Source organism: Styela clava, chromosome 1, assembly GCF_964204865.1.
Source record: "Styela clava chromosome 1, kaStyClav1.hap1.2, whole genome shotgun sequence".
NCBI classification, from domain to species: Eukaryota; Metazoa; Chordata; class Ascidiacea; order Stolidobranchia; family Styelidae; genus Styela; species Styela clava.
Window position 1 is genome coordinate 32,570,131 of NC_135250.1, and position 21,313 is coordinate 32,591,443.

Sequence of the window (21,313 nt, forward strand, 5' to 3'; positions counted from 1 at the left end):
CTTGTGTGAATGGAAACTACCTATATCTTTTGCCTTCCTCCAATTTTAGAAGACAAATTTAATCTGAGGAATTTTGCATATAGTTCTCATTGATTGTTGGCTGTTTATATTTCCTATTAATTGTGAATTCTGATTATAACAAAGAGTTGAAAAAATTTTTACGTAATTTACTGGCACCTTTTTCTTGTCAATACTCCAAGCTGAGGTAATAAACAAGACAATACATTTATGTCACCTGGAAGCAAAATATGCACATAAAAGTTTGACACATTGAGATAATACATCGCGACAGCAAATACAAGTTACAATACAAGTCATACAATATGCCGCATCGCATTTTGGAAATTGTAAAAAGGGCCGCAAACAGTTTTTGATAATGTATACTTAAAAGATAGTTTTAGTTTGTGACATATATTGTGATGCAATTAAACAGTTGGATTAAGTTCTATTATTTTCTCTAATTTTAAATGCAATTACATATTAATATTTGCATTCCACTATTATTGCAAGTTACTGTATTTATCACAAAAAAATCATAAAATTCTATGTACAACCATCAAAATCATTTTTGAACAAGCTTTGGATAAGGAAAGAATAATACATACACTAAGAATGACTTAATCTAAATATATGGACGTAAAATTAACAAAAATACTATAGTATAAACTCAATGTTTACTCAATTACATTTGCCCTGACGTTTGGCATCTTTTTTGTGTCACCAGCATACTAAGGCCAGGCTGAAATGATTTTATAGTACCAACTCTTATAGTAACTAACGAGGTCACATGATCATGGGAGAATATGGATCTGTGAGAATGTTTAATTAATTCCAGTAATGCAAGAAAGCGTAAAGATCAGTAAACGAACAAATGACAGATTTTTTTGACAAGAAATTTTGCGCCACATTGCGTGGCATTGAGTTGCTTGAATTATTGTTTATATTGATTTTTAGTAAACTAAGTCGTTGTATAATTATATTAATATACAAACACATGGAAATTTTCTGTTCGAAGTTGGTCTTTGAGTTTGTCATATTGACTGCTGAGTTTATTGTGTTATTTCATTGTACTGATGGAAATATGACAAAACAAAAACAATGTGCTTCGGAATTTTGAGAAATGCAGAAATATTGTAAATCCCATTTTTCTTCGAAAATGCCACCTTCTTCATGTACTTTGCGTTTAATTTACCCACTCAAATGTTTTATTCAAGTATTCTTTTGCTAGCTTGATGTGTAAATTTTTAATTGGGTCAAAATGTGAAAAAAAAAAAAATTTCCCAAAACTACTTTCAGTAAATTGTTTTTTGCGCAAATAATCAATTTCACTTTAAAAAATTGGAAAAATCTTTTACATTTAGATAAAAAAAAAACTTTCAAAAAACTATTACAATTATTGTTTAGCGTTCGAGGGCCGCACTGGGAGTTCTCTGGGGCCGCGAGTTTGACATCCCTGGTCTATATTTAAGTTGTCCAAAATATTGAACAGTATTTTAGCATGAATCATGATTATACCCTTCCCTGAATTTCTTCTATAGTACTACTAAAATTTGATGGAACCAATTCTAACACAGGTGTAGTGAGTGACCCATAATCTACATTTCCAAAGCTGTTTTAATTATGTCTGGCGTGTTTTGTGCCTTTTTACAAGTAAGACCCATACACAACTCTACCGGGGGAGTCAAATGTCTTTGCATGCCTCCATAGGTTGTTCTTCTATTGCAAACATTTATGGAGTACTCTAATTGTAATTCTTGGAATCACACTGTCACTGATATTTTGCCAGACTTCTGATATCTCCCCGTCTGCTACAGTTGTCCTGTGAATAAATAATGGGAAATTGAGGTTAGACGAATAGTTGAAAGTTTTGCTTTATGTCGACTTAATTTCTTGATTGATATTCTTACTATTTTTGCTATTGCCTCTTGTGCTGCAGGAATCTCACAATGCTTAAACAGGTTTGTCCACAACATTCACATCTGAAGAAAGAGAGGATATTTATTAATTTTCGTTAAGAATAAATAAAGCAGTCTATATGATTTAGAATGGAAAAGCTAATAAATCCAATATCTCATGTTAAATGTAAAAAATGTTTTACTGAATTTGGTATATAAACCAACTAATGAAGGGGTTTAGTCCAAAAATTACAGGCATTCGTGGCTTCATATACTTGAGAGATCATACTATACAATATAGACCGGTATGGGTGAAATGTTAGGTGAACTTATTAACCCTTTGAATCAATACGCAAATAGAAGTGATTGAGCAATAGTATGTTACAGCAATCCGTATATATCCTCATTGGTTAGAAAAATCTAAATGGAGGTGCATGAACTATTTGAAATCATAAGGGGTAGGTAAATATGCAATTTCGGCAAATGGGCAACTACGTACCGTACTGAATTAATAACTTTGTAGTATTTGAAAAAGCTGGCTTTCCCACATGCACTTAACAGTGCGATGCCCGGGTGTGATATACAACAATAGTATTTATCTTACCTTTTTCCAGTGGCGGCGCGTGGACATTTTGACAACCGGGGCAAGCTACTGCGGGACCAAGTCACCCCCATCTACGGGGACAGGATGAGCGCTGTAAGTTCTCCCATCATTTTATGAGTATAAAAACCATTCCATCGGAAACAACCAATCGGCAAAAACGACAATTTTTAACGATAAGAAAGTGTCTTTAAAACCGGTCCAAGTCAAGGGATTAATAAATATAGACATAGTTTATTTTGAAACCTCTTTCAGAAGGAAAGGCAATATTTACCCAGATAAATACAATGACATATTAACAGAAACTTCGGGAAAGCAGACAAAACCTAAAATAAGGTTTAAAACGTTACTATGAAGAAAGGAAAGGTAATGCAAAGATAAGGACATGCGTCGCTCACTCATAGATATATATGCTGCTAGACTTCTACTGCTTGAACATATATGCAACACGCCGCAGTTTCTTGGAAGCAAAATGCTCAATAACGCGCTGATTAAAGTCATGCATCCCAGAAATAACGTCTCTGTGAATGGATAAAACAGCCAAGGAATTTAATCTATCTTGCTTCATTGTGTTTCTGAGATACGTTTTAATACGCTTCAGCGTGCTGAATGTTCGCTCTGCGTCGGCGGAAGAAAGAGGCGTCATCAAAATGATGTCCAGAAATTTTGCAGACGCCGCAAAGGTAGTTACTAGAGTGTTATTTATGAGGAACCCATAGAGCGCGCAAGTTGATGTGATGTTCAAAAAAGTTTGATTGGTGTATATACATCGCAATTCATTTTCCAATTTACCCACGTTTATCATGGGGTAAAAGTTGGAGACAGTAGCCAACAAATGGAGTGGAAATTGACGTGCAAATTTTGAAAAATTTTTGGGGTTCATCAAAGAGAACGCGGCAAGGTGTTCAGTGCGCAGACGATCGCCTATTTGATTCACCAGAATGTCACAGCATTCCTTTGCAGACAAAATCAAACGCTGCGTTATTTGCCCGCGGCGTAAAGAAGCACTCCATGTGTCGTCGTATTTTATTGTTTCCCGGATACGAGATAGAGCATCGCAGAAGTCTGAAATACACGACTGCATAGACGCTCCATCCATTAGCCTTGACTGCAATGCGCCGTATAATACATCCACGTGATAGAATATTGTGGAGAAAAAGGCGAGAAAAAATGAAAACTCACCATCTTCTAGCACAGTGATTCCCAAAGTGGGCGATATCGCCCCCCGGGGGGCGAAAAAGTCCAAGGGGGCGATTTCGCGAAACCTGTTTTATGTTCGGCGCACTTAATTCTGTACTCTGTGTGCATTCGCAGGCTTGAATCATGTGGGCGATTATCACACGCGAAAGGATTGCTGGACTCGTCTTCGCAGTAAGGTACGGTAGTTTGCGTATCCCAGTGGTCGGCAAAATACGGCCGGAGTAAAATAATCTGGCCCGGGACGATTCACTGAATGGACCTTTCCCCGACCTTTGACCGTGGAAAATTCTTCCCATACTTTACCACTTTAATAAAATTTTCGGTGCTTATTTTAAGAATGGTTTCGCGAGTTGTTGCCTGTAAAATGGGGTATTTGTTTCAAACTATCATTCTAATACACACCATTCAACAATCTGTTTTTTAAAAGTACCGATAAAGAATTTAGCCTAGTCTATCACAGCTATTTCTACACTAATTTGTGATTGCTGTATTTGAACTGAAACTCATAGGAAGACAAAGTAATCATTGACTTATTTGATTTAAATTTCCGAAAAACAACTAAAAACTAACGAATATGATTCAAAAACGCGAAAATGAGGTAACGTTCACGACCCCGCCTGAAAATCTGTCTGAGTGAGCGTGTCTGAGAGCCTGAGCGGATGCGAAAGGGGGCATTGATACGTTTTTTGCATCTTGCTGATTGGCCAATGTCACGAAGTAAACAAGGAAGTCTATGCCCGGGGAAACATCCAAACGGCGGTTTTGACGATGAAATTTTTTTATTTATAATCTACGCTCGAGGATTAAATTACATTTTTTTACGTAACAGAATTTATCGTGACACACGTTTGAACTAAATTTTATTATATCCTAAAAATTCCATTGAACAGCTAGCTACTAGTTTAACGAGCCTACAATTTAATTATAATTAGACAAATGGAAACACGAAGAAAAGTTGATGCTGAGGCAGGGGTTCAATAGCGCAGTCAATATTCGAATATATTGCAAAGCAATAAGGAAATCAAATTCATATTCTATTCGAGAGATTCATCACTGCTTACTCTTTGTAAGAATGTATCTTCTTAAAGAAAATCTTTATCAAAATTTCACAAATCATGCGAAAATATTCACTTCGATGTTTGGAAGTACATATTTGTGCGAACAAATATTTTCGAAAATGAACATTACAAAGAACAAGCAAAGAACTGGGATTAGTGATGCCCATTTAGAAAATGTTTCAATCTTGGCGTCGTAAAGCTATCCAGCGTGATGCAGCAACAAGACAGTGTCACATTAAATGTCATTGTAATATTTTTTTAATAAGACGACTGAGTCGAGTTCACGAATTGTCGCAGTTTTTGCGCGCTGTTCCGTTTTTGACTTTCAAAAAATATATGCGACCCGCAAAAGACTAGCAACCCTGAATTTTGTCCTGCGAGCGACATAAAATTTGCCGACCCCTGGGCCGTTGCCGATAGTCGGTCACGGCTTCTTCCACATCCGAGTCCATAAATCCAAAAACAAATGGCTGGTTTAATTATGGACCGGTGATCAGACTGGTGGCCGTAGTAGAATGAGGAATCGGGATGAATTTTACCGAAGGATTTTGGTGCAGGTCATCAGGCTGTACGAATGAATGAGATGTACGAAAATCATTATTATAAGTTTGGGAACATTAACTTTGTTTTCATTATTTTAATGTGAAATGGGGTGAATTTAGGAAGTGAATTGCTATAAGGCAGGAGTACACGGCGGTTTTTGAGGAGGTAGAACCCTGGATTCTTTCATTTCCGACCTATTATATGGTGAAAAAGAGATTTTCAGTCGTGTTACTATTGCTATCAAAACAACGAAATCGCCTTTCCACCAGTAAACGGGGTAATTTTAGATATAATAAAAAACTCGCTGAAGAACACCAAGCTCATCTATCTCATAAAACACTATAAACTATGATTTGTCTTCTTATTTGGTCTGTAATATATTCGTTTCTGACTTTACATTTTTTTGTATTGCCGGGGGGCGATGAAGTTGTATAAACTACTTTAGGGGGGCGATGGTCAAAAAAGTTTGGGAACCACTGTTCTAGCAGACGCTTTAGACCTGCCGCCTCCCTCACAGAGCGTTCGTCCCAAACCGGAGAGCTCTGAATGCCATTGAAACACTCAATGAGCTCAGACCTAATTTCGGACACGCCCTGCACCACGCGTGATTGGAAGTTTCAACGTGTTGGTGCACAAGCTGGGAGACGGCGGCTACATATCTGGCGAATGAGGTCAGAGCGGACGAGAGGGGTATCAAGACACATATTTTTAATAACGAGGTTAAATTGGTGTGCATAACAAAGTAAAAAATGAGCATGAGGAAAATCTTCTTTTATATAAACTTGAGCACCATGTTTCGACCCACTCATGACTGCCGCGCCGTCATAAGTTTGAGCTATCAATTTTGACTTCGCGTTGTAAGGCTGTAACACTTCTTTCAGTACAGCCGATATCCCGCAAGCCGTGCGATCAACGATTGGTACAAAGCTGTGAAATCTCTCGGTAGGTTTACCATCTTTCACAAACCGAAAAATCACAGCCAGTTGGGAAACGCACGTGATGTCAGTTGTCTCGTCAGACTGAATCGAAAGGAACTGGCAATTCTCAATTTCCAGAGCCAAATGTTGTAAATAAATTTTATACATTGAGTCGAGCAAATCATTTTGGATATCCTTAGATGTCCCTTTCGAAACAGTTGCGGCATCAAGATGATCTCTCAATACTGTATCTAGGGATGTGGTGTATTCCACCATATCCAAAAATACCCCTCTATTAGAAGAGCCAGCCCGTTCATCGTGCCCACGGAGGGACAGCTCGTGACAACCAATGAACTTCAAAACATCTATCAATCGACCGAGAACATGGCGGTTTTTCTCGACGTTTTGGTTGTGCCGACGAATAGAAACCGCGCGTCCTTCATCCAACTGTGCTGCAATATTAACATTTCCGAATGTTCGGTATTTTACTGCATTGTCCAGATGCTCCATAGAAGATTGATGATCCCTGGCACGCTCGGAAAGATGTTTAAGATCTCTAAAACCAAATTTACACCAACGTGAGTCACGGGCGGTATCAAAAAGTAGGCAATAAAAACAAAAAAGTGCATTTTTGTCCTCGCTGTAACACAACCATTCGTGTTTTTTATACCAAGCTTCTGCGCAGAATGTACGCCGACGCTTTCCTCCGTCATGGGATTGTTCCAGTGAACAATTTTTTGGTTGATAAGGCCCAAGACGTTGTACCTCTAATTTTTGTTCCAGCGGCAGCTGCGAAAACGGAGTGCGAAGTAGTGCATCAACCTTATTCATTATGAGGTCTAAGGCTAAAAAAATGCGAAGCCGGGAAGAAGTGAGGAGCTCAAAAGGAATGTGGAAAATCGAAAGCAAATGGACTAAAAGTCTCTAACTGATTCAAATAGCGAAACAAGCGACAAAAACGAAGGCGAGGAAACTATCAACTCTTCAAGCAACCAACGAACGAGAAGGAATGCGTGAATATGTCAACACGTTGTTGTAAGAAACGTCGGCATTGTGTCGTCATAATTTCGGGGCTAGCCCCGATCGGCCCCGATGATTTAGTAAAAGAAACAGAAAACAAACGAGACAAACGCGGCGAGTGGAAGATAAAAGAGAGAATACGATATACAATGAGCAACCGGGGCAAAATCGGCGTCGCCCCGTCGACGTTCGGCGAAGGCTTTGCGAGCGAAAAATGAACCATGTCGGGAGAATATGGCTAGTGTAGACAGTCTGTGCAACCGATATTGAGGTATTTTTCGAATATTTTTTATTAAACTGAAAAAACAACCGGGGCATTGCCCCGGTTGGCCCTATTGACGCGCCGCCACTGCCTTTTTTCGATTTCTTTTTAACTCAACTTTCCAAAATATCATTAAAATCGACAACAACTGTCAAAGCAGGCACGAACACCATTCGTGCTATGCCTTGAAAGCAGCACACATCCGCTCGTTCTCGTCTCGTCAAGTATGTGCATTGGAGCGTGTTATCGAATACGATCTTCGGCCAAAAATGCCGGAGTTGCGCATCATGTTGTTTAATGTCATTGGTGTGCCGCATCGTGCCAGGCGTTGGGATGTTCTTGCCACCGCGCTTTTGATTACCCTGCGTGGGTTCGAATCCTCTGTTGTCATAACGTCTATGCATCTGAAAATAAATAGGCGAACTGACAAACCAATCCCATTCCCGACATGTCCTAGTAAACGGATGAAATGCAGGCCGTATATATGCTTAAGTCGGTCCCCATTTACTTTGGCTTAATAAAGACCGGCATGAATACTTAAATATGATCGAATGATAGTGGGGGTGTGATAACTTAGAATAGGATTTTCATATTTGTCCCATGTGAGAGGAAATTCGATAAGAAGACTCAATCATATGACGAACCATAGCCAGCGGTTTCGTTAACGCCACGGCGGCGCGAAGTCCAGCAACTATCTCGGAAATAATTATTCATTTGATTGGCCCCCCTAATAAACATCATTTTGTACACGACTTGCCTCTAGCACAAAATTGTCGCAAGAGTTCTGGTAGGTTACATAGTAAACCATTAACATTCACCAATTCTTGGATTGACGATCATATACGGTTATGGTGCCTAAAATAAGCACATGCTCTAAGAAAAAAAAATTTCAATGTTGCCTCAGTGTTCAATGAAATAACTAGAGTTGGTCATGCGATACAAATCTCAATCTTGAAATACATTTTTGCTTCTTTTTCAAGTAGCGACTTGAAACTCCTCATAAATTTTTGTACGTATGAGAACTATTTACAGTGTAAAAGTGCCTTAATGTGGTTGAAAGCTGATCCAAAAATATAAAACTATCAGAGTGGAATTCCCTCCAAACTCTTTAGATCCGGAAAATAATTTGCCGCATCGTCCTAAGCGTTTTTGGTGATTCATATGCGTGTTTTTGTACTCTGATCTCATAAAATCGAGTTTAATAAAAAAGACCCTGGTAGAAGTGCTGCATAAGTGAAACCCAAAACTACAACAGCACCAACAGAAGCTTATAAGATTTGTTTCAGAAGTTTCTTATAGATACAAACATTGATTAAATATCTGTGACCCACTCTCTTCTGCGATAAAAATATAATTTTTGACCCATTCATTGGAAAAGGTTCGCCATCCCTGACCTAGAGCCTAGCACTGATTCTCAATGAGGACTCCTAGAAACAAAGATCCAAAAACATTGTATCGACATGAACTGTTTATTTCAATCGGTACTTAATAACAGTTTTAGTTTCAGTAGCCTTCGGCACTTCAGTGCTCACCCATAGCACAACACAAAAATCAGTTTCTTTGTGACAATATAAACTGTTACAAAAAAGGCCGGACTTCCTCTGCAGTCTGCTGGAATTTACCCAGCTCCTATTCACCGATAAACTGTTAAAATCGACAAACAGACACTACAAGAAATAAACTATTACATTTTTAATAAAATCACACTTTTGCAGATAAAAATATTGCTATATTACTTCATTTCGAAAAATAGTGCAACAATATCACAATATATGCATGGCATCACCATTGCCAAGAGACTTCAAGTCAACCCTGTCAGGAAAACAGCAAGGCCTGTGCCCTAAGATTCCCAGGATATAAATCCGAACTGTTTTCTTACGCTCAAATCGCATCTACACCTTAACGAAAAATCTTCAAATTAAACAATAATTTCAGAACCTCCTAAATTCAAGTTATTTTTTCCAAACTTTTAGAATTTGCATCGAATAATAAAACTTTAAATTCATCTAAAATATTCTTCCAGGTAACTGATGACATATCCGATGCCGATTCGTTTTCTGAGGTCATATTTGTGACATCATTATCGCATTGGCTAATAATGTCACAATGACTAATGACATCATAATCATCAAACGAATTCTCAGAAAATAACGAAAAATTCGAACTGATAGCGTAGGAATCATTAGTCCCGTTATAAATTGAATTCAACTGTTCTGCATCACCGGCCATGAAAGGATCAGTTAAGGAAATAGATTTTGGCAAAGCGACCAAACTATCATCATATTTGGTTTCGGCAATTTTGGTCCGCTGAGAAGTCTCATTGCTGTCACAATGTGTTATCACAAAGGATGAAAGAGATTTCATAATTTTTTCTAATTGCGTAATAGTTGATCCCTCGACTATCGGATCATGTAATTGCGCAATACGGCTCGATGGGTCTGCCGAAGCACTTTCAGTCAGTTCGGACAGAATATTGATCAGTAGACCTCTACTACCACCATTAGGAAGTGTGTCATCAACAGTAAATGGTATGCGAAATGGAGTTTCTGCAAGAAAAATATGATGAAAGACTTATTCTCAAATCGTATTGAAAAATATACCGTTCAAATACTCAAAGTGGACCTTGAAGTCTTGCCCGCCCCTTCCGATTATATTCATGATTGTTCGTGTTCGTATTCATTATTGATCGTGTATTTTTACTGCGATATGTACTTACATGTAGTGCAATATTCGAAAATAAATCAAAATCTATCCACTCATGCACAATAAGAGTCGTTGACATCAAAATGTCAGACAACCATTTAGCAGTGATATGCATTTATTCAGAACTAATAATTTACTCAGTGATTGATTATCTATGGCAGGGGTTCCCAAACCAGGGGTCGCGATTTCAAATTGGGTCAGAGTGATAAGTCGGTGGGTTCGCTGAGTTATGGTAGAGGGTGGATGTACAAAACATCTAAGATTTGACAAACCATGTTAAATTTAGCAGTTTGCACCATGGCTTATTGTAAAACAGGCCCATAGGCATCGCTATATGCTTATGCTATAGAAAATGTAGGTGCTTATTGTGACATCACTGTTTGGTTTTAGCTTACTTTACTTAATACCATCACACGACCAATCTCAAAAGTCTAGTGAAAGAAGCCTCAGAAGTTCATTAGAAATATATATATATTGACCTGGGGTCGCACTGGACACTTGAAAGTTGTCTTTGGGGTCGTCCTGAAAAAAGCTTGGGAACCCCTGGCCTATGGAGTACTGAGTGGTCATTTGATTATCCTGAACCATATATATCCCATCTTCATACTAGTGGGACCTGCTAAGAGGGTGGTTGGGCTCAGGACACACTGATTGCCACTTCCAAGTGAGTGAATAGGAATCCAACTAGCTAATGAACCTGAGATAATAGTTCAACACAGCGAAGCAACTGACCTGGCATGTCGGTACCTCCTTTCTCAATATGCACAATATTAACTTCAGATTTAACTTTATATCTGTGGTGGCTGGAGATAATCAAGCCAAGGAACACTGAGCCATGATTCGAGAACATCGTTTGTTGCTCAAACTGGAAAAGCAAATGTTTACGTTAAAAACCATCTGATAAGTTCACATTTGTTATCCGAGCATATTGATTAAAATTTGCAAATCAGGGTTCAACATGAAATTACAGTTGCCCCCACTAGAGCCAAGTAGGAAGTTGCAGAATAAAGGGTGTGTCAATCAGTAACGGGGTTAAAGTTAAAACAGATGAATAATGGAGTAAGAGTAACTGTAACCTTACTATAGGCCAACCCTATACAAAGCCCATTCTGCCAATAACTTGCAGACACATAAAATAATAATAGGTACATACATGCTGGAGATATAAAATATTGGAGGGAACTATTTCAGATGGGCACGGAATCATTAACACTGAACCACAGATTCAAAGTCCATCGACATCGAAGAAATTCTATGAATATAAAAACTGCTGAGCACGACTTCATCAGCAAATCTGCTGTTAAGAGCAAGAGTTCAGGAGCTTTGTTGCATGGGTTCAAATTCCCTCCCTTATCCGTCATGAACTTTGAATACTAATGCTACATAACAGACGTACATCCCATGGCTTGTGTCACGAGAAAAGAGGCAACAACTTGAGAAATTGCATGGGTACAAAAAGAGTTATAAAGCCAATGACACTGTCCATGTCAGCACAAACATTTCACTGGTTTTATAACTGTTCGTAACCATAGACAGGACTGGTAACGGCATATTACTGGGTTGACATTCCATTGGATAAATATATAATTGCACCTATCCATAGCTATAACCAAACACAAATATTGCTGACTATTTCAACCCTTCATCCACACAGGATAATAAGGCCAAATTACAAACCTGTGTCTTGATGTCGGTCTCTGATGGATGGGAAGGAAACGTAGGGTGGGAGTGGTACCAACCAATCACTGTGAGACCTCTAGTGGTTATGTGATCATTTGCAACAGCCTGCGAAACTGCAAAGCAACAATCAAAGAGTGAGAAAAATGGTATTCATGATGCGGGAACCTATGAAGGTATGCAAACATATTCCTAATGATTAATACAGCGAGGGAATTATTGGGTTGCACACCAAAACACGCCCTAGAATTTTAAAATTTTCAACGCTTTCACTATGTGAGGATTGCCGGCATTGCCCACTCCAGTGAGGTGATGGGCATGAATTTTCGACCCAAAATGTAGTTGAAGCCAGCACTCTCACCACATCACAATATCAAGAAATTGAGCCTTCATACTTAAATGATTTATCTATCCCAACAAACCAAACCTACCTGAGTTCATCTCACAATGCCTCGCAGAACTTGAACTTTTACATGGTTGAGCGCACACAATATGAACTTTGATTCTTCCCTTATCGTCATTGGTGATATAGCCTCCAAGCAGCCCCATAACTTCATGTCTTGATAAATGCGAATGAGCATCCACAACAATCAATGCCGATGCATGGACTGTGACATCATAAGGGCAATCCTAGCATAAGAATAAATACAAAGATTTATGGCGAGCAAACGTATGTCACCATATTTTGGGGTATGTTTTCATATTTATCTTGAGATGAGGAACGGCTTAATCATATTGCAGACCATGGCCTCTCACACGGCCAACAGTTCAATATGGTGAACTAGTCGTTTATTTCAGATGCAGGGACTTGATGGTAGAGGAAGCTGTAACCGACCAGCGTTACGAATGCATGGACAACACAAACATTGAACGAGTATTTTTTATACCGCAACCTTTCTTATTCATATAGCCAGGCATTGTTTCTAATTTACATCAGGGTTGAGTACATAGAATAAGTAGAGGAAGTTGAGTCATGCAATGCACAAGGAAATTAAGTCTAATTTTCATATGAGATTGTGGCAGCTTTGTCCTTCAAGCATGCGTAAAGGTTTATTGAGACAACTTGCCACTGTTGCAAAGTATGTATGGGCTCTTGGAGTTGAATTCTGTATATTATTTTCATCATATTATGGACCATAACTCACTACGCCAACTTATATGTCCTACAACATTATCGGACATCCAGACAAGGTGTATCATGATTTAGTACAATGATAGACAGCTAAATCGGCTTGCAAATACCACACAGTAACCTTGCAACCAAACAAGGTTCGCTGTATGCTAGGCCAATGTCCCACGAACATTTCAGCCATAGCTATATTGATTTTAATGGGAATAGATGTCATAAAAAAGAACCACATGGGGCATAAGAACCTTCAGGTTAGATGAGAATATTTGTATATAATTGACATATTCCAACAGTGCTGGCTGTACAGACAATAACGCCATTTCGGTGAATTAATTGCTAGTAAGATATCTCCAGATGTGATATTCATTTTTTTTGAGGAGAGCTGGGCCCCAACCAAGTAGTGGTTAGTATTATGTCACTCTTACATTAAGATCTTAATAATACCCAGAAGCCAGTCGAATATCAATGAATGAATACTGGAGCAGCAAAGACTAGAGTAACAAGAAGAGATAACTTACGACTTCATATTCGTATTCTTTGCATTTTATCAATTTGAATTTGTTAACATTTGACTTGGGTTGCGGCTCTTCCTTGCTTTGTGGGATCACAATTTGATTGTTATTCGCATGATCGATCGTGTATCCACCAATCAGATTGTCTGTGGCAGGGATGATGGAGGCGGGCCTTTTGCGACTTCTCTAAAAAAAAAATTTTTATTGGCAAATAAGGGAAAGGTTCAAAAATTTGTCCAGTTTGATGGGAAGGCAAAAATACAGCTTAATCATATGGCAAGCCATGACATCTTGTCCTGTTAACCAGTTATTTATTTAGGATGTACAAACTTGAAGCTGTAAGCCGTAACCGTTGGTTGCTTGAACCACCCTATGACGAGGACAAGTCCAGCAATCCTAACAGACATAATTATTCAAACTTGCGAACCCATAGAGAGTCATCACCAGTGCAAAGGCAAGCATATTTCTGAAGCTTAGCATGATGCGGCATCATTTTCATAGGCAAGGTCAATCATTTCCACACATTATTCGATTTAATGGTCATATATTTAACATATATTTTTAATTTTTAGAAAAATTAGAATATTTTAGAAAAAAGTCACAATATTTCCAAAAGATGATATACTTATGTACTTTCTGAATTTCCTAAATTCATCTCATTAAATATGCAGACTCTTCAGTGTGTTCTATGTAATCTAATTCGGAATAAAATTGATATACCATAATCCAAAAATATAAATATATTTTCAGAATGTATTTAGAATAGCATATTACTTGGTTTTGGCTTACATAATGAAAATATGCTCTGCTGAACTCAGATCCAATTTGAGAAAACCTAAACATAGCCATATGAGATAATATCAATCGGTATAACTGCATTAGCACTATAGTTTGGTGGCCGTTTAATTTATTTGGTTATGCAAGATTGGGCATAGCTTATGGTTGGTGGATATGTATCCCCCGTTGTTTGTTATTATAGAAAACCCCTCGAATAAAAAATTACCACTCACTCCACTCATTCTTTGCTCTAAGGCCCGTTTGAGTTTGAAATCTGTATCCAGAGCTGTATGGTTGTTGATTGATTGAGGCCGATCTCTTGGCTTCTGTCTTTTCTTTTGCTTTTTCCACCAGACCAGGTCACTCCCATAGTTTATTGCACCGACTGATTCAAGGTATCTGTGTGAACAAAATTGTTAGAAAAGTTGAAATTCTAAACATACTTCAAATTATCTGCCCTAAGCCAAGAAAATTCAGATCTGGGGTGGAATTGCTCCATGGAAGATAAACCCTGGCTTAAGTGGCAGACACATGGGTTATCAAGTCTGCATTGTTAAAAAGTTCAGCAATCAAGAGAAATCAAAAATTCTGCCTGTTTTTGCCTCATTCGGATAAACTGTCAGTTGGTTTGAACGAGGTACATGATGCTTGTATTCAGGTCTGCATTGTATGAACGGAAATCGGTTTACAAGATTATTTAGGGCAATTCAGGGCAATAAAAACAAATCAATTATTGAGTGAGCCAACGATGTTTGAACAGGAAAATAAAAAGAATTATGATCATTTATATTCCAGAAATTATAGCTGGTTTTTAATGTTGAACAAATTTGAAAGTGAATGAAGATTGCTCTGAACAAAGATCTAAACGAGCATGACTAAGCATTTTTACAGGGTCAGGATACGTCCCTAATTCATGTCTTACTTGAATGAAGAAGCCTAGACAGACCCAAGACCTACTATACCAATGTTGGTATTATTGTGGGTGACAAGTCAAAACTGAATTACAAACAAAAAATTAATTTTACATATGGCCTGTAGAATTAATGCAGTGGTAATGCTAGGATATAAAACTAGTAATGCAAACGACCTACATACTATTTGAGTCAATATTTAAAAGGGATAAGGGGTTTCATAAATTATTATGGCAAACAATGAAAACTGACATAAAATAGGTCAATTGTTGGGCTGGGTTTCCATTTAAAGGACTCACAGTAAGTTATTCCACAAACAAAGATATTCTAAGACTGCTCTTAAAACTTTATGATCACAATGACTGATTCATGTATGGCCAATGAAAATTACAAAACCCAAGTTATAACGGTTTTCCAGAAGCTTGAACACTCTTTTCATACTACCTACTTTAGATACTACCCAATCAGATTTAATCTGAATCATTCGACATGAGAATACACATGGACTGCGATACGTGCCACCCGGAACGAAACCAATGATGAAGGTCAAGATAATGTAAATGTTTTGATTAAATAAAACGTGCATATACTGGTAACTCATGGATATGTAAATATTCACTTCTGCATACAACTCCCTATGAAATGCTTCAAGCCCTTATATTGAAGATGGCCCCATGCAAACAGCCATACATACCAAGCTTCTAGATTTGGGACATCACAACATTGGTTCAGCTGTTTTACTCTTTCTATATATTTGGCAAAACTTAGTTTTGGATTCTAAACTCATTAATTACCATGAAATAATTATTTTCCTGAATACGTGCCTGCTATGACTTATGGGAGGCCGACACCCATTAGGTACATATTGAAACCAACAGCAGATAGGAATACTTGATGATGAACCTGTGATCAGGTATGTGGTCAAAACAAGACAAGTTTGGATTTGTCAATGTAAACTTCTGCATCGTAATGCATGATAGTAATCCTAACCACAATGCCTTAATAATGGATCATGGGTTTGAATTTGTTTAAATTATTTCAAATTATTACTGTTGATATGGATGGAAATATAACAAAGGATACAACCTACATTATCAAACCTCAGTCTTCATATTTATACCTTCAGGGCGGGGTCATATATTTTATAATGCATTATTGGCGCATAATTGGCCATGCATAGATGCATAAGGTGGGAAACATGGGAGTGAATCAGCATCCTGTGCAAAGTCCAACAAGTGAAATGATTTCAGTCTGCAAAATGCAAAGACAGCAATTCCGATACTGCAATGCAAGCATTTCAACCTTTCAGAGAACAAAAAAAAACCAGTGAGAGTAAATTTGAATACAAAACATGCCAAAATGGCCATATTATTCATAGATGAGAATAATGCTTCAAAGCTTTACCACATGTGCACTAAACAAGAATTTAGACAAGTAGCTACTCTAGAGCCACTACCATTAGGAGGTCCAAAATATTTTGGGTTTACTAATTTAATACACTCTGAGTGCGTTGGTGGGCATATAGATCGAAATGGATATCTTCAACCTTTCATACTAATATCTTCAAGTCCGACGCTATGACAATGGTTTTTAAAGTATGGGTCGCAACCCAAACATGGGTCTATAAATGAGTCGCAACAAGGTCGTCAATGTAAGGGCTATCCAAGAGAAAGTGGCTGAATATTTGAGCTGGTCCAATATCCCAATTTACCCTCTTAAGTTTGGTATTTAAAACAATGAAATATAAAGAAAGAACTGTCTTGAGTTCATTGTTACATCACAATTTATATACCAGTCTCGTGTCTTGTTCTATGGGTGTCAGTAACCATGCACCAAGCCAGTAACCAGGCTTGTTGTTGAGTTGACTGCGCAGAATGACATCATTTTAAAGCAAAAATGGATCCCTTTATTGGTAATGTGAATCCTAATAGAGAAAATGTGGCTTCAGCTCAAGCTTCATCAACTGCGAACGAAGCACTGTGATCACATTTGATGAGTGAAAGGTTGCGAGAGAGAATGAAGGCTTAGGCAGGATGTCAGATGATTGGAAACAAAGTAATGACTTTTCTGTACCATTCACGACTGCGTAGCTATACAAGCAGGGATTTTCAGCACTGAAGGTTCGCCTAAATTCCAGTGCTGACTGCCTGACTTGCACATTTAGCTCAGTAAACTAGAGCGGTGTATAGAGATATAATGAAGGACTGTGTCAATGGACTGTTTCTGATAAATCGTTGTCTGTATTTGAGTCTAAAGAGTACTAACACCGAAAATAGATTTTTGTTAAGAACTGGGTCACGAGTATTCATAAATCTCAAATTTGGATCGCGCTCAAAAAAGTTTGAGAACCACTGCGCAATAAGTTATAACAGCCTGAACACTGCACCAAACACCTAACTTAGTCATTTGACAAAGAATTCAGCAGAATTAAGAATGATACCAGGGATGACAATTCTGAGTGAAAATAACGGTAGGTGGTAACTGGTAACAAAGTGTTGGATCACAAATAAAAAGAAAACTATATCAATAGGGTTTTCAGGCCAGTTGGATATTATACAAGTAGTAAAATAAAGAATGAAAAAAAAAAGTAAACCTTGAATAAATCCCCTAATCGTAACAACTTTGTTCTATTCCCAGTTAGTTAATAAATCAGTTCCATATTTCGTAAACATTTCTGATGTTTATCAGCTAATTTTGAATTTGTAGTCTATGTTTGACGTTTGACGCTTTACTATGATAAGCAAATATTTGAAGCAGTTTGTAGTTTCAAAACAATGATACTGCCACATTCAATGATTGGCTGAGAGGTGGGTGGCGTTTCGTGGGGTGGGAACTTTCTGCTGCATTGCAGTTTAAGTTATAAGGATTCATGTCAATATCAACTCAGAACGAATACATGTCTTAAAAATAGTCTTATATTAATAAGGAGTTTGTTGTTCTGTTCCAGGGCCAAGAATAAGTCGATAAAGCTAATACAATGAACAGCAACATTAGCCAGCATAGCATGGCAGGAATATATCACACATCAACAATTGGTATTAAATATTGCATATGGCCCAAACTAAAATATTCAGATAGATATTTCTCATTTAAAACTTGTGATTTTCATCGGTGTTTAGTTTTAGATGACATTCTGAAAATATTTTCGATATTTAAAATTCAGTAACTTTAAATAAAAAGTTTGATGTTCAATCTTAGTTAGTAGGTAATACTATGGGTAATTCTCCTTAGACTGAAACGCTCCAATATGCATCCCATGGATATCTATTCCTAATAGCCAAATGCTATGAGTTCCAATTTTTCAATTGATTTCTTTCAACTATTTTAGACGCATTAAATTTATTAAAGCAGAACCATGAAATAAGTTTCCTTGGTAAAACTTGATATCCGAATTCACATAATAGTTTCCTCAAATGGTATTTAATAGCGTTGCGTTTGCAGCAGCTTAAATCCAGCAATATTAATTAAAAGATAAGTTCTAGTGTGTATACCGTCCCAAGTGCAACGACAGACTAGTTGGATCTCTCGGGAATAATTGGAATTAACAAATCTTCCTATGAAGTTTATTTGAAATGGGTTTGCTTCAAACAAGCCACTGAGCAAGCGACTGAATATAGTCATTCAATAGAATAATATCTTGCTAGATAATTCAATTCAATGCATGGATCTAGTATATAAATCACAAAAAACAAACCTGTGTATGCGTCCGATATTATTGACGTTGCCACAACCTTTCTTGAGAATGGGACGTAGCATGACTTTGTTGACATGAGATGGCTTGTTCTGAATCCTGTGAGAAATTTAACATGTTGTTCAACTCAGATGAATACGCAATGCGAGAGAGTGGGAATGGCAGGTAACCAACAACCAACCATATATAAGTTGAACTACCTTTATTCCATTCTGGGATCACAAAACTATGGACTAAGTGACAATGTCAAAAATTATTATCCAGATTTCCTAATTTTCCATCTTTTTTTTTTTCATTCTTGTACTGTTGATAGTGATAACTGATAACGAATAAATTCAAATTTCCTTAGGACTAACACTCCTAGGTACTACTTGCGTTTTTGTGGTCAAAAATCCGTTTTTTTTTTCAGAGTTCAGAGCTGGAGTTGGAATCAGAAGCCAGAGTCGAAATTTATGTTAAGTTGGGGTAATTTTTTGAATAGTTTGGAGTTTCGTCCACTCGGCAGCCCTGATCATCTAGTTTCAAGGTAAATTTCAATACAAAAGAATAACGCCCTGGTAGACTTCAATCCATGGATTCATTCAAAACTTTCAACAACTCACCATAACTTCAGGATAGCGTTCCTGATATTAAGATATTTTCCCGGACAATATTTTGTTTGGCCGCTAAAAAATTCAGGAAACACTTCTCGCTCTTCCTCACTGATGACATCGAGTGGTAGTTCTCGCTCCCTCTTGGGGGGTAAAAATATATCACCAGAATCATCATAGTAGGTGACATCTGTCAAAATAATATTATCAGGAAGGAATAAACAAGAGCTCAAATATACAAAAATAGGGGCATAGGCCTCATGCTATCACCACAAGCTCATACTATCACCGCAATATACAGTTTACTTAGAAACAGAAAAATTTGGGGAAAACAACTGGATAAAGCAAATCTAGCTATTTTTTACTATTGAAAATTTGAAACAGGACAATGGAAACCATTTTTGTCTCATCAACAACAACTTAACAAAACAAAATAGATTTACTACGTTGATGAAGGTTTGCAACCGATCCCTCAGTTAACTTAAAAGTTGGCAATAAACCAAGGTTCAGTCTAGATTTAAATCTTGGAATCTAGCTCCAACTCAGATTAAATAGTTTCGACATTTCGTTTCAAATTCTCTAAAAGACATTCATTAAGATTGACATATGAAGACAAGGCATCCCGATAAATCTAGATTGAACGAAATTAAAAATCAATATCTTTTTGATTTTAAAATATTTTCAAATATTCGAATTCTCCTAATTTTTTTCAAATAGAATTCAGATTAACGAGACAAGAAAAATTCAGTAGGCTATTTCAACTACAATCATAGAAATCAGAGAAAACTCAAATTCATGATAAACAAGAATAAAAGTATGACTACTCGTTCATCTGTGTTCGAGGATGTCAAGAATCAAACAGAGCGATTGGGAAATATATTTCCTGTATTTAACAACAGTGTAACATTAGGTCAGAGCAACAAAGGCGCAGAATACAAAGAATTTACAGCAAGAATGAAACAAGATCTTCGTCAAAGTGTTTTCCAGACAACTGAACCTTCCCCCTCCTAACAATTTCAATGCAAATCAGTCTTTTAATCTGATTATCCAACACTTTATGATTTGAGATAACGGAAGAAAATGTCAGCGGCGTCTCAGTCACTTTTATTAATCCATAACAATTGAATTACAGAACAAGATTTCTCTCTAAATTTAACCGGTTAGGCCCAATTGTGAGGAAAAACAAGATTAATATAAAAATTCAAAATACAACATCTCCCTACCAATGTTCGCCTCTCCTTCTGTTGCCGACATTCCAGAACTATCTGATGACACTGGTTCCCGCAACATTGGATCAAGTTCTAAATGCCTGAATAAAATATATTTCTTTTAAAATGCTGATGCATAGAACAGGGCTACATTCTCACAATGTGCACCATTGAGAACCACCATTAGATTAAGAAGTTGTCTCACCCAGGTCCGTCCTGTGCATCACTCGCGTTGTTACTTCCTGGTACGTTTGACCTCTTGTACTCATTAGCTGACCTCCACCATCTAGTGAGATCGTTCTCATGAACTAACTCAGTTGATTTTCCTATTTTGTCAGTTTTAGTTCGTTTGAATGGAAGGTTTGTGTCATCATAACGTGAATTTCCACCATTGGGAGAAATTTTGATTGTTTCTTGATGAAGAATTGTTTTGTTGGTTACTGATGAATCAATTGTGACATCATCATAAGCACAATTTCCGAATGTGGCATCATCATTTTCTATATCGACTAGTTCATCTTCGTTTGTGCTCGCTACGATGATTGTTGAGTCCATTGCATTGTGGGAAATGCTATTGCATTGTGGGTAACTATCTTGGCTGACACATTATGAGATCACA

At 37.4% G+C, this 21,313-nt stretch overlaps 1 protein-coding gene across 1 annotated transcript; it reads right to left on the bottom strand.

Annotated features, from left to right (window-relative positions):
- Positions 1–8,946: 8,946 nt before the first annotated feature.
- LOC120334998 (deubiquitinase MYSM1-like) lies at positions 8,947–21,264 on the bottom strand. The gene is made up of 10 exons (XM_039402509.2): positions 20,900–21,264; positions 20,710–20,795; positions 19,499–19,676; positions 18,900–18,995; positions 14,528–14,693; positions 13,524–13,703; positions 12,308–12,506; positions 11,877–11,992; positions 10,932–11,064; positions 8,947–10,042 (listed from the first exon to the last, which is right to left on the bottom strand). The coding sequence occupies exons 1-10, from the start codon at positions 21,247–21,249 to the stop codon at positions 9,444–9,446; spliced, it is 2,103 nt and encodes a 700-aa protein (XP_039258443.2). The 5' UTR covers positions 21,250–21,264; the 3' UTR covers positions 8,947–9,443.
- Between the last annotated feature and the right edge of the window lie 49 nt (positions 21,265–21,313).

Excerpts from the sequence above, each read along its gene's own strand:
- LOC120334998 (XM_039402509.2), bottom strand. The coding sequence starts at position 21,249 with ATGGACTCAACAATCATCGTAGCGAGCACAAACGAAGATGAACTAGTC. Across the intron at positions 14,694-18,899 it reads AATATCGGACGCATACACAG|ATACCTTGAATCAGTCGGTG; the intron begins GTTTGTTTTTTG and ends TTGTTCACACAG. Across the intron at positions 13,704-14,527 it reads TAGAGCAAAGAATGAGTGGA|AGAAGTCGCAAAAGGCCCGC; the intron begins GTGAGTGGTAAT and ends TTTTTTTTTTAG.